This window comes from Cottoperca gobio, chromosome 8 (genome assembly GCF_900634415.1).
Source record: "Cottoperca gobio chromosome 8, fCotGob3.1, whole genome shotgun sequence".
Classification (NCBI taxonomy): domain Eukaryota; kingdom Metazoa; phylum Chordata; class Actinopteri; order Perciformes; family Bovichtidae; genus Cottoperca; species Cottoperca gobio.
In genome coordinates this window covers 15,829,584-15,846,558 of record NC_041362.1, presented here as the reverse complement: position 1 = coordinate 15,846,558, position 16,975 = coordinate 15,829,584, and the positions used below count along the sequence as shown (strand labels likewise).

General features: G+C 44.7%; 1 protein-coding gene across 1 annotated transcript; it reads left to right on the top strand.

The window, feature by feature from the left end:
• Positions 1-508: 508 nt before the first annotated feature.
• On the top strand, positions 509-16,564 carry fscn1a (fascin actin-bundling protein 1a). The gene is made up of 5 exons (XM_029438512.1): positions 509-1,577; positions 9,093-9,249; positions 10,843-10,964; positions 13,638-13,805; positions 14,167-16,564. Exons 1-5 carry the CDS (start codon positions 737-739, stop codon positions 14,373-14,375), a joined length of 1,497 nt encoding a protein of 498 aa, XP_029294372.1. The 5' UTR covers positions 509-736; the 3' UTR covers positions 14,376-16,564.
• Positions 16,565-16,975: the final 411 nt, after the last annotated feature.

Below are 16,975 nucleotides of genomic sequence, written 5' to 3'. Positions count from 1 at the left end.
AGATAAGATTTAATGCTGAACTTGCAACGTTTTCGTTAGACTGGTACACAACATCTAACGTTGGCCATTTAGCAAAGCGTATCTTTAGTGCAACTAATGACAACATGAACCGTACAAACAGTCCATATGGCGTCGTTGTCGGATGTTTTCTTGCTACTATAGGCCGACGCCACACACGAAGAAGCTCTCAAGAGTTTCAGCAGTTTGGTCGAAATGCTGCAGCCTATTAGTTTTGAGCATGTCAGCCAGACATTACTCATTGCACCTTTAAGTAGCAGCCTTTCTTCACTTATCTGCACACACTAATTTCACTGATGAGTCTTTTAAGAAACAGATTATCAGTGGGGGGGGGGGGTGTAACAGAGAGGATTTAGAGCTAAAAGCGACAGAACATCATCAGAGGAAAAGAGTAATAAAACTTGAGTTCAGCTCCCACATTTCTGTCCATCTGAGGGGGCGTGGCCAGAAGCGCAACGTCACTGATGGTTATATAGGCTGCAGCTGTGGCGACGGGCTCGCGCTGCTGAGACAGGCAGAGCACTGAGGACCGGTGGCGCGCGCTCACAGACTCCCTCTCAGCCACACACACACACACTCCCCAAACAAAGAAAAGCACGCGAGGCAGCACAGCATCCCAACCCTTTCAGCCGCGAGCTCACTAGCAGAACCGCCCCCCCCCTTCATCCCTCTCACACAGAACCGGTCCGGACCGAGGCTCGAGCGCACAGAACCGACAATGACAACTAACGGCGCGACTAACGGAACCAGCGACATGCTGCAGATCCAGTTCGGTCTCATCAACTGCGGGAACAAATACCTCACGGCAGAGATCTTCGGCTTCAAAATCAACGCCTCTGCCTCGAGCATGAAGAAGAAGCAGATCTGGACCCTGGAGCAGAGCGGCGACGACTCCAGCGGGAATGTGTTCCACCTCAAATCACATCTGGGCCGGTACATCGCCGCTGATAAGGACGGGAACGTCACTGGGGACAGTGAGACCCCGGGCTCGGAGTGCCGGTTCGTCATCACCGCGCATGATGACGGCCGCTGGTCCCTGCAGTCGGAACCGCATGGCCGCTACCTGGGCGGCACCGAGGACCGGATCATCTGCTTCGCCCAGACGGCCTCTGTGGCGGAGAAATGGAGCGTGCACATCGCCATGCACCCGCAGGTGAACATCTTCAGCATGACGCGCAAGCGGTACGCGCACCTGAGCGGCAAGGTGGACGAAATTGCCATCGACCGGGACGTCCCGTGGGGGGTGGACTCCATGATCACGCTGGTGTTCCGCGAGCAGCGCTACCACCTGCAGACCTCCGACAACCGCTTCCTGAGGAACGACGGCGCGCTGCTCGCCACCACGGACAAGACCACGGGCTACACGCTGGAGTTCCGCTCCGGCAAGGTGGCGTTCAGGGACTGTAGCGGCAGGTACCTCGCGCCCTCGGGGCCCTCCGGTACCATGAAGTCTGGGAAGAGCGCGCGCGTGGGCAAGGACGAGCTGTTCGTGCTGGAGCAGAGCCACCCGCAGGTTGTGCTCACCGCTGCCAACGAGAGGAACGTCTCTACCCGGCAAGGTGGGTGTAGTGGCCCGGTGTGAGTATGTGTGTGTGTTGTAGGCCAGGTGGTCCTACCGGTGACTGCTTGTGTGTGTTGGTATCTCATCCTCCAGCAGAGGAAGGGTTAAAGTGATGGAATGTCAGGCTACATCCCCCCCTGCAGCCTACACACACACACACACACACACACACACACACACACACACACACACACACACACACACACACACACACACACACACACACACACACACACACACACACACCACTTGTTCTCATCCCATAGGGAAGGGTATAGGACATGTTAATGACCTACATGTTCACACGAAGGCCTGTGAGTGTATTTACATATTTAACCATAGTCCACATCCTTGTATGTATATCTAAATAGCCTCCAAACTCAAAAACACTAAAGGCCTGTAATATATTGAAGTGGAGCGGAAAGCCCTCACTCTTTTTAAACTAAATTGAAAATACAAGCTGATAAACACTGAGTATTGTCCAGGTTAGCTGCAAGTGTTTTTAGTGAATATTTTACAGACATTGAACATGAAAAGAGTGTTAACAAAGGACCCTGTGAACACATGCAGCATCATGTGCACGTGTGCCATCATTCAAATGTAGAGCAGCCATGAACTGTTACTGGCACAAGGCAGACATGTTCTACAGTTAGAGAGAAAAGATGCGAGTATAATGTCTCATAAAAGGCAACATTTGACTATAATTGCTACATAAAATTATTTTGTTCCAGGCGTTTTATAATAACAAATACTTTGCAACTTAAAAGAGTACAGACTGAGTATAATTTGAAGTTTATCGTCACATAATCTCTATTGAAACATTTCACTTCACGTCCACTGTTGTTCTGTTAGTCAGAACTTTATTAACGATGCAAAACGGAACTCATCACCCTGAACGTTAACGAGCTGTCGAACAGAACGTCAGCCCCGATGGCATTGCAACCCAACACTAAAAATCCTCTTGAGTATTATCATCTTCCTGCAGCTGAACTCTTCAGACCTCATGCTTCTTCATTTAGGCCTAGTTCAGATATTAACTGGTTAATAGTTTTTATTTCCACAGTGTGTGTGTGTGTGTGTGTGTGTGTGTGTTTGTTTGGTTTTCATCTGCAAGAGTGAGATTCGAGCTTGTCCCTCCACCTTCTTCCTTCCTTCCTTCCTTCCTTTACGTCCCTCACCCCTCCTTACTTTTTCCATCTCTTCTTCCTCACAATCTCCTCATTTCTCACCTCTTCACTCCCGTTGCCTCCATTCTATCTTTTCCTTTTCCTCACGTCTTTATCTTTGCCATCCTCCCTCCACTTCTCCTTTTGCCTCCTCCCCCACTCGTCCAGCCTTCAGGCCTGGCTGCTGTGTGTCTGAGGTCATTATCAGTGGCATCCCTCATGTTGATGAGTGTCTCAATAGATTAATGAGTGAATGAATCCTTGAATTTCACCAAAAACGATGTTGAAATGAATCTGAAGCACTTACATTTAAGGTAACAGTGAGAGTGAATCATGCTCTAAAATCCTCTTTGAATCGGCACAAAAAAATCATCAACGCCTGAGAAAGCAGAGACTGTGGCACTGACTGTCTGCTGTAATGAATGATATGAATATACTAATTGATGCTCTCTAAATCTATATTTAGTGTCTGGTCAGAGCTACACACAGGGGAGAATGGCGTGCGGTGTAGTGGTTTTGCAAGTCTTTACAGAAAGTATGATCCGTCGATCCTTTTTATTTTCCGCTCCTGTCTCTGTCACACCCCGAGTCTGTTTGTTCTGCCGCCCGTCTTTGTTTATATGTTGAGGGGATATTTATCCACTTTTCTCTGTCAGCTGTTACTCCTCCTTTTTTTTTTTCACAAGTCTCACACACAAAATGGAGTCCGTATTTGAAAGTAGAGATTGAATAAACAGGGTCACCCCATGAAAACATTAAAACATGCTGGTGATTTTTAAACGGATCTGTTGGAATTAGATGACGACCTCCTCTGTAATAAGAGCATGAATTGCATTTTAATAATCCCCGAGTGAAAAATGTTGCTGTCTGTGAGACATTTTGCCAAATCAGATGATGTGTTTTTTTTAATGGAGGGTGCAGCTCAGTGAAATGCCACAGCATCGTCCTGCTCACAGAATCAAGTGTGTCACACGACGGAATACTAAAACAATTCAGATCAATGCATATATTTAGGATTTATTTCTGTCAGCACAAGTAAAATGTCATTATAGCAAATAAATTTGGCTGGACTTGGGTTTGGCTTTGCTAACTTTAATGTTGTAGCTGTTGATACGGATACTTTGACTTTATCAGAACTGGTATTGAGTTAGTAAAGGTTGCATCGGCGCATCCATAATGAGGTCGATGACCTCATTTGATGCCTTGCCCAAGGACACTTGAGTCATGTCTGCCACCCTGCAGCTCAAATCTGTACAAAATGAGCAAAATGAGGTCTGAATGTTTTAGAGGAAGACCACGTTCAACCCTGCAACAACTCCATCATTGTGATGTGGATTAAATGTTGAGTGGAATTAAACGGGCTCCAGATGTTCTTAAACCGACAGCTGCTCTTAACTCTCTCTGCAGCAGCTCTTTGCCTGGCAGACCGCTGCCAAGATGGCAGCTGAAGTCGCTGGCTTTCATTAGCGGCCGAAGGTTTTTGACTTAAGCGAGCTCAAGTGGGTCAGTCCAAAAGCTGCTTTGCCCAATCAAAACTGTTGATTTTGTGACCAAGATCAGATTCGGTTTAGACCTTCATCATTCACTCTGATTGACAATATTAACTAAGTCCAACTGACCTAAATTGGATCAAGTGTGTGACTCTTTTTTTGAAGTTCAACCAAAACTATTATATATTCTATAAATCCATTAAATGATTCAGGCTTATTGAAGCGTGAAGTCTTGTCATGTAGGGGACCAACAGAAAGCCGTCTTCATTTTCACTCAGACATATTAGATGCACATTATCTGTCTTCCGGCTTCTGCTGTCCTCATAATTGCCATTAATGTGACCTTGTGCTGTTGCTTGTTTCCTGACCATAACCTCCACCCTCCTCATCCCTGAAACATAGGTGGTCACAAACGACCCTCATATGGTCAGTTAGCCTGGAGCTCAACGGTCTTTAAGTGGCCTGTTCTGCCTCTAAACTGTGCAGCAAGTGTGAGCGAAGACTGGCCACTGGTTTGTCAGCTAAATAGATGAGAGGCCATCGTTTCCTGTTGGCTACTGGTGTGACCACTAAGTGCTGACTGCTTTTTATAACTGGTGGTCATCAGAGAAGCAAGGCTGAGGTGTCTGACGTGGAGTATGACCCTGTTGGGACTGGACCGTTTTCTGTGTCCAAATGTTTAACATCTGATGATGTGGCAATAAGGCAGTGCACCGTGAATGCTTTCTGGCTTCATCCTGGGACTAACCTCCTGTCAATTTTACTGGATACTGGATTTACAAGGTATGAAGTCCTCAAAACTCCCGTTAACACAAGACTAAAGCCACGTGAAAACATTTAAAATGCCAAGCAACGTTCAAACAAATAGCTTGACATTTAAGGACATTTAATCGCTTTCCAGTGTTTCTCAGCAGAAAAGCAAATGAGCGTATGTCCCAAAATGTCAAACTATTCTATAGCAACTGGCTTTTGCAAGTCATAGTTGAAACAATGCCTCTTTGTTCAGGATACTGTTGGAAATGTTGCCATGCAGGCTCTCAAAAGTGTAAAAATCAGGCTTTGAATTGTGTGTGGTGAAAGAAGAGACTGAAACTGAGACTTCATGTTGTGTCTGGCCATGATTCAGCCCTGACACCCTTTCTGTATCCTTCACCCTCCCTCTGGCAGGAAATGAGACACAACTCCGACCTTGGCTGATGCGAGTTAATCCCTGCAGGGTCGAGGGTGATGATTTGCTCCCTTTACAACACATCAACACGCGCACAAAAAGAAGGGATGCAATCAATTCATGCATCCTTGGTAATGTTCACTGGCTGCGACATGCTGACGCTTTAATGTGTTTATAGTGTGTGTGTGTGTGTGTGTGTTGGGAGCGTGCCAGGGGAGCTGCCTCACGTCGACTGCAGAGCACCAGGGAGCCTCTCCTCCTTAATGTCGTCTACTTTATTATAGGTTAGACGTTCAGCTGGTCTCCAGTGTCATTCTGCTCCTGGGTGTGTCTCCACATTAATGCTCTCTAACTCACCGTCCAACTGAACACAGAATTGGGTTGAAATCAATTTACCAAAAGATTTGGGGCATCCCCGGGCACAATACTGTATCTCGCATGTCTGACCTTGATTCCCCCCCCCCCCCCCCCCCCTTTTTTTTTGCATTTGTTAGAGGAAGTAGGAATATGTGTCCAGTTTGTCTGTACTGTATGAGCAGCGGTGGTACAGTATTGTGTGTGTGTGTGTGTGTGTGTGTGTGTGGATCAGAACAAAGGACGTTGATCTGTCTCCCTGTTTGTGCCCCAGCTGGTCGCCTCCTCGATCAGGCCTGCTGAACAATAGGGCAAACACACGAACACACACAACTGCACTTGATACAATCGCGTGCGTTCACAGCAGGCCTCCGGTGCTGCTGGCTCACAGTAACCGAGGCCAACAATCTGTGCCTGCCGCCATCACGCTGAATGTGGTGGGCGGGGTGGATTGAGATGGATTGAGGTCTTTCGTGGGGTTGTGGTTTGCTGAAGTGGGACGCTGAGAGAGAGTGTGTGTGTATGTAAGTGACCCTCTTACCTGCTCCTCCATTAACCCTGAGTTTCACAAAGTGATCTGTATTACACACACACACACACACACACACACACACACACACACACACACACACACACACACACACACACACACACACACACACACACACACACACACACACACACACACACACACACGAAGCCTGACAGGCAGCCTCGGCCTCTCTCAGGGTCAGGGCTGAGGCTCTGGAGGCCTCGGGGTGAATGTTTTGTCTCGGTCAGTCTTGTATTTTCATGTTGTGTGTACCCGCCAGTATTTTTCTTTCCTTGTGATAACGTGTGTGTGTATAAAGATGAGACACTAAGCCTCTGACTGTTGAAAGGAGACAAGCACTTCCTCCTATCCACAGAGAGAGACTAGTCAAATACCATCGTAATTCAGGTTTGTAAATGACGAGAATAAAAACCTCCTTTGACGACACCGAGGACACTCGCCCACATAAATTCAAATAAAATGATTTTTGAATAATTTGGTCAAATCAGCTCCGTGTTAAAGGCAACTGTCATGGAGTTCACGGTACGGCAGGTGAAGTGTGCGTGTTTGTTAAAGTTTCCTGGTTTATTTTCATATATATAATGTGGGTTTGTTCCCTTCGTCAGTGACTTTACAGAGTGTGGAGTTTCATTAATTAAGATTTTATAATAATGACTGAGTGTTTGTTTTAACTTTATTCTTGAGAGCTAAATGTGTTTAGACCACGACAAACATTAATCGCACAGGGGGAAACGTCTACCCTGGCTGTGTCCAAAAGTAACAAAACATACCTACCAGCACCAGTAATGGAAATTCTATTTCTATAATGTTTTTCTTCAAAGTGAGCTTATAACCTATGTTTTTATATTGAGGTATTACTAGAACTGTTAATTATCATCTTTTAGAGTCAAAGTCCTTGATTGATAAACTGGTAACATATTTTTCCTCTGTTTTTGGAACATTTAAAGAAAAGCTGACTCATGGTGTTGGGGAGTCGCTGATCCCACTGTAAATTGGAGGCGGGTAGAAGCTTCCAGCAGATGGTTCTTCTCCCTCCTGCCACAGAAATATTGTCTCCGGTACTACTGTACTGAGTGACTGTGTTGGCCGAGCAGGAAGCAGCGAGGATTAGAGGAGACTTCAGTGACATGACTGACGATCCTGGAGCCTCTTTTCTCCAAAGCTTTCCTCTAATGTGTTCCTCTAAACCCTCCTGCTCCGTAGCAGCTAAACATCTTGCCCTCCCCTCTACACCATGTGGTTCCCATATGTGTGTGTGTGTGTGTGTGTGTGTGTGAAAAAGTCCGATGTGTGAGGATACACAAAGAAAAAACCCTCCTTTGCTATCAGCTGAAAATTAGGCAAACCTATCCATCAGCTGAACGACGTGACCAGAGAACCTTCTCCCAATGTTGACACGCATACAGATATTGTTCATCATTAACGGCATTTTAGAGCAGATATTCCCTTTTTGTTTTTACGTGACCACTGCAGCCGGTTGTGAGGCTGTAAAAGAACAAGAAAACATGGGGAAAATGAGATGAAGTGGGGGAGGGCGTCACATGTGAAAAGGGAGACGGATGGGGAACACATGAGTGCGCTGGTTTGTTTTCTCAAACACATCTTTCTTTCTCTCTCTCTGTCTCGCTCTGCACACATTTACACAGACGTCCAGCAGACAGTCCATCTCTCTATGCAGCCCTCGAGCTATAGGTCCGTCCACGCCATGACCTCATCATATACAATGGCACGTATTGTGCTGCATGAAGAGTGTGTGACGGGAGCGGTACAGTAAAGTGTTGTGTTGGTCTTCATCCTATAGTTTGTTTACCTCTTTGCTGCTCTTAAGTGCTTTTGTTGGGTTGATGTGATTTTAATGAAGTCTGGTGTCCTGTATACATGCACACACACATGCACACACACAACCCTTTTAGATATCCGTACCTTTATATGGATTAATGTTTTGTTTTTTTTGATTCATCAATTTTATGTTGTGGAAGAAAATAGTTTAAAATGCCCGTCACGATTTCTTGGAGCTCATGTTGTTGTTTGTTTGTTTGTTTTGTTTGACCATCGGCCCAAAACACCAAAATATTCAGTTTACAGCCACAAGAGACAGAAAAGCAGCAAATCCTAATTTTTTGAGAAGATGGAGCCTCATTACATAAGCTTCCTAAATCAATCCTTTTATATCTCAGTTTAGGATGACATTTTAGGATTTTTGGTATTATAGAAAAAACAATCCTCTTATCTTTAGCCATTACATAACCGCCCGAAACGACATGAACGCTAAAATATAGTGATTGAAAGGCTACTCTAACATGATGACGCTTTAAATGATAATATAACAAATAAATAATAACAAATAATTGATTTATGTAAAATAGTTTTAGATGCACTTTCTGTTGATGGTTTAGCGCTCGCTATTGTCTACATTCATGGTAGAGGCCAGTGGCTTTTTATGTGTTTAGTGACCACATGCACATCCACCATGACGACTAATCCTTTGAACGGTAGTGGGGTCTGTCTGGACTGTGACGTGTGTGTGTGTGTGTGTGTGTGTGTGTGTGTGTGTGTGTGTGTTTATGGAGCTGTGTGAAATCCTTTGCTAATCCAAGCCCGTCTGATGTTGCTCATTTAGTACGTCTGATCCTGACTGCAGGGTGTTTGTGTGTCTGCATCTGGACTGTTGGTTGTCAGTGGTCATCCTGTGGCCCTCACATGTGCACATGTTGAGCTAAAGACTGACTCACTAGCCTGTGTCTCAGCTAACCCTCCCTGCCATTTCTCTGACCCCGCCCAGGTATGGACCTGTCAGCCAATCAGGACGAGGAGGGCGACCAGGAAGTGTTCCAGGTGGAGATTTGTCGCGAAAACCGGAAGTGCGCATTCCGGACTGCCGCCGGGAAATACTGGACCTTGACTGCTAATGGCGGTCTGCAGTGCACCGCCTCCACCAAGTACGCATCACACACAGACATCACCATCACATCTCCTCCTCTTCTTCACGCAGATATACGTCTGAAACTTTAAAAGCCACCACAACCACTCTATCCGCTCACTTAGGCAGTAATTGTGTGTGATCACGGAGAACCTGATACTGGTCCGTCACAGCTCTTAGTTTGTAGTCCCCTCCAGTAACGTGAGCTGTGACATGACATAGGAGTTGTGTGTGTCTGTGTGTAGTGGGGGTTGTGTTTGGGAGGTGAAGAGTGAGTGACCTCATGGCTGTGGCATGTTGTGGGAGATTAAGTGCATTTGGGTGCAACCTCAACCTGCAGAGACTGATTTTCTTTTATGTGCAGTTCTGTTAACCCCTGACCTTTTGACCTTTCACCCTGTGCTCCTGGATGATTTCCCTGTGAGGCCCCAAACAGATTCAGGAGTAGAAGCTTAGACTTATCTTGTCATCCTTAAGTACTAAGTAAAGTACTTGTTTCTGTTTTTGTGTAGTCAAGAAATACTTCACCCCCAAGATGACCCTTTGTCATTGACCCGTGACTCAGAGAGAACGTTGTTTTTCTCGCAGCCTCCATGGTGAACGAAGTCTTGATGAATTGAAGAAAATGGGGGGGGGGGGGCGTTAAACAACCGCTAAACTATATCAAAACCTCAGTTTACGAACTTTCACACAACTCGTGCAGTGTAATCCAAGTCTCATTTCATATGCTGCGTAAACGGTACTCGCACGGACGAGCAGTGCGCAGGTGTGAGTCTAAGTGTGTTTGGGAGGTAGTGAGCATCGGACTGGATAAATGAGACTTGGATTGCGCTGCACGAGTTGTGTAAGTTTGTGAACCGATACTTTGATATACATATGCTGTTACACGCGGCCCCAATTTACTTCAGTTCATCAAGACTGTTCACTGCGGAGGCATGCGAGAAAAACACGTTTCTCTTTAAGAATTCAAGGGAACAAGTGGTGAGTACTTGATACACAAATGGCCTTTTTTTCAGGTGAAGTTTTCCTTTAGAAATGGAGAGTTAAACACAAAGATAGAAGAACAGAATCTATGTACAGGACATAGATTGATACAGAGCCTAACACAAATCTGATCCAGTATGACGAAGAGCATGTGCCTCCACTTTTTAAGATGATCCGAGGTCGACACACGAGCGCTCTGCAGGAACTCCACCAAATTCCTCTTCACATTCTTGACTCCTCGCAGATCAGACCACAAAAATCTTTTCTTCCAGCCACGTCTCCTTTCTGTGGTCTGAGGAAACATTTTGAAGACGGTTTTCTCTAATATGACATAGCAAGGCAGAATGCGACGGCTATGAAAACAGCAAGTGAAATGATTAACAAGCTATTTGATTCAATTTAACTACAAGAGAAGCTTATACCTTGAGCCTACCTATCCAATTACCCAGCCGTTACTTAAGTTCTGGATTAAACAGCTGGGTGTAGTTTTCTGAGCAACAGGAGAGTTAAATGTGGCCGTGTGTTTACACCTGACACTCAAGCAAGTGTGCTACTTGATATCTAACGACTAAGTTTAATTATCCTCCTTATCTCTCATGCCCTTTTACTTTTCTCATTCTCTCTGCAGGTCGGCTAACTGCTACTTTGACATTGAGTGGCGTGGGAAGAGGCTGACTCTCAGGGCTGCTAATGGGAAATATGTCGCCGCCAAGAAAAACGGCCAGCTAGCAGCAACCATCGACTCTGCCGGTCGGTGAGATTTGTTGATTCAGCCGTTCAAACAATGACTAACCGATTTACCTTTCAGTACACTGATGAAGTATTTCAGTACACTGATGAAGTATTTCAGTACACTGATGAAGTATTTCAGTACACTGATGAAGTATTTCAGTGCAGTGATGAAGTATTTCAGTGCAGTGATGAAGTATTTCAGTGCAGTGATGAAGTATTTCAGTACACGATGAGTATTTCAGTACCTGATGAAGTATTTCAGTACACTGATGAAGTATTTCAGTGCAGTGATGAAGTATTTCAGTACACTGATGAAGTATTTCAGTGCAGTGATGAAGTATTTCAGTACACTGATGAAGTATTTCAGTACACTGATGAAGTATTTCAGTGCACTGATGAAGTATTTCAGTACACTGATGAAGTATTTCAGTGCAGTGATGAAGTATTTCAGTGCAGTGATGAAGTATTTCAGTACACTGATGAAGTATTTCAGTGCAGTGATGAAGTATTTCAGGCAGTGATGAAGTATTCAGTGAGTGATGAAGTATTTCAGTGCAGTGATGAAGTATTTCAGTGCAGTGATGAAGTATTTCAGTGCAGTGATGAAGTATTTCAGTGCAGTGATGAAGTATTTCAGTGCAGTGATGAAGTATTTCAGTGCAGTGATGAAGTATTTCAGTGCAGTGATGAAGTATTTCAGTGCAGTGATGAAGTATTTCAGTGCAGTGATGAAGTATTTCAGTGCAGTGATGAAGTATTTCAGTGCAGTGATGAAGTATTTCAGTGCAGTGATGAAGTATTTCAGTGCAGTGATGAAGTATTTCAGTGCAGTGATGAAGTATTTCAGTGCAGTGATGAAGTATTTCAGTGCAGTGATGAAGTATTTCAGTGCAGTGATGAAGTATTTCAGTGCAGTGATGAAGTATTTCAGTGCAGTGATGAAGTATTTCAGTGCAGTGATGAAGTATTTCAGTGCAGTGATGAAGTATTTCAGTGCAGTGATGAAGTATTTCAGTGCAGTGATGAAGTATTTCAGTGCAGTGATGAAGTATTTCAGTGCAGTGATGAAGTATTTCAGTGCAGTGATGAAGTATTTCAGTGCAGTGATGAAGTATTTCAGTGCAGTGATGAAGTATTTCAGTGCAGTGATGAAGTATTTCAGTGCAGTGATGAAGTATTTCAGTGCAGTGATTTATGAGCTTCAAAGGCTTCGGCGCTGGTTCCGCTTCTTGCAGCAGAATGTTGCAGTTTCCTCTCTGGAGACTCTTTCTTCTTGTGCCATGTTCATGCTGTGGTTAAGTGAATCATGTTGATTGGAAACATCATGAGTAAACTAAGTATGCAGAGTCACTGAGGAGCGATGACCCAAACGGAGATGGAAAGTCACTTTTACTCGAGCATTATACTTCAGCTTCAGTTTGACTTGTACTTGAGTATTTTCATGTTACTTTATACTTAACTATAATTCATTCTTATGACAGTTATAGTTACTAGTTAGTGTTGAAATGAAACATTTCACAAATGAACATAGATAAATGAAAGCAGAACCTTTCTTGTTTCCTCTCCCGTTAATCAGATTTATCTTGAGTGTTGGCTGGAAACCACTGGACTAAACTTGCATATACAGATTTAAAGATGTAAAGGTGACACCACCTCCACCAGCTTAGGTAGACGATCTGATGTGGGGCCACATAATCTCGTGTAAAAAGGCTAATTGTTGTTTTTACTCTTCGGTTTTTGTACACATTAAACAAAACAAGACGTAACGTGTGAGGCTCAGAGGTGCTGGTGGATTATTTTACCTTTGGACAGAGCCAGGCTAACTGGCTTCTTTCACCAGCCCACACCAACGTTACGGGTCGCCATTAGAGCAGCTGCTTCCATCGCTGCGAGACACGAGCATCGTGTCAGCAAGTAGATCAGAAGATACTCCATTTATGCAGCGGGCGCTGGGTGCTGGCATTAGTGGATCAAAGCTGCAGCGTTCGCTTTGTGCTGCAGTTTGTGATGAGAGCTGTCGGCTGCCACAGCGCTCTCTTTAAGACATTTATGAAGCCAAGTTGCTTTGCATACATTTTTTATGAGATGTATGAAAACTCAGCACTCAAACAGTGAGCTGTGACGAAAGTTAGAGCTTTGAATGTAGAGATTCTGTACTTTTAATATAAGAGCCAGCGTGTTTAATTGCATTGGTGGAAAGTAACTAATTACATTTACTCAAGTACTGAACTTTAGTACAGTTGTGATGTAATTAAGTTCAACCATTTTATGCTTCTACTCTACAATCAAGAGGGAAATACATTATTTACTTCACTACATTTATTTGATAACTTGAATTACTTTTCTTATCTTACTTATCAACAAATAAAGTATGATGTATCACTATACCTTTTATCACCTTTTACCAGCTGCAACGTTAAAGTGATGAACACATTAATGCATCAATAACTGTAATCCAGCAACATGGACCATTCTGCATCATGAGTACTTTTACTTTGGATACTTCAAGTATATTTTGACGCTAATACTTTTGAACCCTTTAGTATAATATAACTACTTTTATTTGAGTAAAAGATCTGAGTACTTCTTCCACCTCCTGTTTAATTGAATGTGTTTAACTCTCTAAGCATGTAGTGAAAGGAACTGTTGTGTCTTTGTATTGAACCAGCTGTGCCCGTTGTCTGTCTCCAGGTGAGTCCGAGGAGTTCCTCATGAAGCTGATTAACCGCCCGATCATCGTGCTGCGCGGGGAGCACGGCTTCATCGGCTGCAGGAAGGTGACGGGGACGCTGGACTCCAACCGCTCAACCTACGACTACTTCACCCTGGAGTTCAGGGACGGAGCGTACAGCCTGCAAGGTCAGTTTAGGTGTTTTGAGCTGACGGCAGATAGACGGTCAGTGTCTTGTATGTTGAGTATTGCTTGTCGGAGCGTGTGGAGGAACCTCCTGCAGGCACACACGGGATTAAAGCGTTCACTCTTTAAGGGATTCTCATTATGGACTTAAGTTTGTGTCAATAAAGAGGATTTGGTTCGGATAATTTCCCGCCTTCACATTATGTATTTCAACCAAAGCAATTTTAAGCTGAACCTTTTGTTCCCCCCTCCATTTCTTAACACCCTTCCCCCCACCTTTCTGCCACATGATCCCCCCCCCATCTGCATAATTTCACTCTCTCGCTTTTTTTAAACCTCTTTTCTCCCCGCCTCCTCCTGCAGACTCCACGGGTAAATACTGGATGGCTGGTAACGAGCAATCGGTGGTGAGCAGCAGCGACACGCCCGTCGACTTCCTCTTCGAGTTCTGTGACTACAACAAGCTGGCCATCCGCCACGCCGCTGACAGCAAGTACCTCCGCGGCGACCACGCCGGGGTGCTGAAGGCCAACGCCGACGACCTGGAGACTGCCACACTGTGGGAGTACTGAGGGAAGCGGGGGGATGCGGTCGCCCGCTGTTGCGATGCTGATGAATGAATGAAGTGTGGCGACGCAGCACAACCCACCCATACGTCTACCTACCCCCCACTCCCCCCTCCCCTCCTTATATTATGATACTTATGACTTTATATGTTGATAAACTGCACAGAGAGAACAGGGAGGAAGGAGACACTCCTTTCCCTCCGTCCTCCCTTTCCTTCCCTTTCCCAGCTCTGCTCTGCAGCGCCAACCTTTATCTGTTGCCATAGTTACCGTGGGGGCTGTGCACTTTTTTCTGCTCCGATCTGGTTCGCTGCTCGACCTGTCACTCACCCCTTCCTCGCCTTACGATTGGGCCGTCCCTCTCTGCCAGAGCCGCGTTTCAAAGAGCCCCCTCCTCTCAGAGTTAACCCCCTCTTCTTTCTACTCGTCTCTAACGGTGGCAGTATCTATGCTACCTGACCGCGGCCGCTAGCTCTGTTTCCTGATCTAATCTCCCAAAAACAGATCCACCAGCGGATGAAATCTGCTTCCTGTTAGCTGGATGCACACGATGGCGACGGTGGGTCTGTTTTTGTGCGGTTGCGTCGTGTAGAAGCAGATTTTGTGGCCGAGGTATGTTTTGTTTTCATGAGCCTCTGTGATGACTGTGATATAACTGGAGTGGATCTGATGATAAAGATATCGAAGATGATGTAACTGACCGGTACCCCCCCCCCCCCCCCCAACGTATTCATCTCAACTGTAAAATAACTACGTGTAAACCAGTTTCCTGTGTTGTTCTCTAGCTGTGTTCTCATTGGTTGCCAGGGCTTGTACCGGACCAAACGGGATGTAGGAAGTTAAAACACTTACCCCCCCCTCCCCCCACACACACACACACACACTAAACCTATTGTCCTGAAAACAATATAAAGAAATTAAGAATAGAAGCGGTGCGGTCACGTACTGTATGTTTACTGCACTCTCCTGTATTACTGGAAGAAGAAAAGCTCTGACACACAGCTGGATTTCTTTTTCTATGTCCAAGGCACAGACATTATCATGGATACAGTAGGTAGCCATAGCAACTGGAGTGAAATGATTTATAGACTCTTTTGATGAAAGCTGCTTTTTGAATCCCTCAGCCCAACCTAGACCTCAGCCTTAATCTAGACCCAACCTTTGGTGCTGGATTAACAAACCGTCATCTCACACACACACACACACACACACACACACACACCTGGAACCTGGTGCTACTGTTGTAATAACTCGTGACCTGTTCATAAATGTGACGGTCCTGTCGAGCATCTCGCACTGTCTGGACCAACAGATGGTGAGTTTCCCCCCGCCCCTGCACCTGAGAGCCTTGCCACATAACAGACGGGCTGTAAGGGCGCCCTTAATAACCCAAATCTGCTGCTGCTTTAGTTTTAATGTCCGTCTGAAGCATCATGGCAGCCTTCACAATGAGATGTGACCAAATAGTTTTTGTTGGATTTTTCTGTTCCCGACTCGTCAGTGAAGGGATAAGTTATAAAAAAAAGAAAGAAAAGAAGCAGACTTTGAATTTGTCGTCTCTTTAACTGAAGCGTCTGTTATGCAGCTGTGTAGCACAAAGCCCCCTCTTTGAGTCTCTGCCCTTCTGCTTTCTCCATAACATATTAATGGTTTCTATCTACGGATTCTTTACAATACAGCAAAGATTATTGTGGCACTGGGCCCTAAATGATTGGGCTCTTCCACCATCCTCCTCATCATCACCTTCATCAAGCATTCCTCTGATGTGCATCAGTCTGGAAAACCAATCATTGTAGCCCCATGAAATGATACATGATTGTAGCCAGCTCCTCAACAACACCGTTTAATTTTCACTGAAGTTTTCGAGAGTTGTTTTGCGTGAAGGGTTGAGAATCTCAAGCGACTAAAAGGAGCGGTTGTCCTCGGAGAAACCTGCGTCTCCAAGGTAACCAAGACCAAGGCTTAGACGGACGATGTGGAAGGTAAACGTGTGGTAATGACTGTGCCTTACTCTAGAGTTTTTGGGCAGTAGAAAAAAAATAGAATCCACTTTTTTGCTTTGTATAACTGGAACTTCTTTTTGTATTATTATTTTGTATAATTCTTTTGATATTGTGGATTAACCTCTCTCGTGCCATTGGTTCACCTGAAATCCAACAACCAATAAAACTGGGATTTGGAACGCTACAAGTCTTTATCGTTTGTTTTTCTCCTTCTTTGATGACTGTTCCCTCATATTAAACTATTATATTATATATGATTTTATTACACATTATACATTTCCGTGATGAGTCAGCTGTAGCTAATTAAGCTAACCTCAGCTCCACGAGTTAAACTCGTCTCCAGCTAAATGTTTAGTTTAACTAAAGATGTCCTCAATATGTGCTCGATGGCTACATGCATAACTTGCATACGCACTTAGACTGAAGCTAAAATGCTACAGTTAGCATCACTAGTTTATTACACACATTAAAATAAAGACTCAGCATTGTTCTTGTTTTGCAGTGTAGTTAGTTAGTTCTGGTGAAACATATACAATAAGTATTCTAAAACAACCCTGTTTAGTTCCGTTGCTTAGCGTTACATACTTCTGTCAGAGGTCAGAT

What these genes read in the sequence shown, in the direction of transcription:
- fscn1a (XM_029438512.1), top strand. Translation starts at nt 737, where the DNA reads ATGACAACTAACGGCGCGACTAACGGAACCAGCGACATGCTGCAGATC. An exon ending in GAACGTCTCTACCCGGCAAG is followed by an intron (nt 1,578 to 9,092) that starts GTGGGTGTAGTG and finishes GACCCCGCCCAG; the next exon opens with GTATGGACCTGTCAGCCAAT. An exon ending in CGGAGCGTACAGCCTGCAAG is followed by an intron (nt 13,806 to 14,166) that starts GTCAGTTTAGGT and finishes CTCCTCCTGCAG; the next exon opens with ACTCCACGGGTAAATACTGG.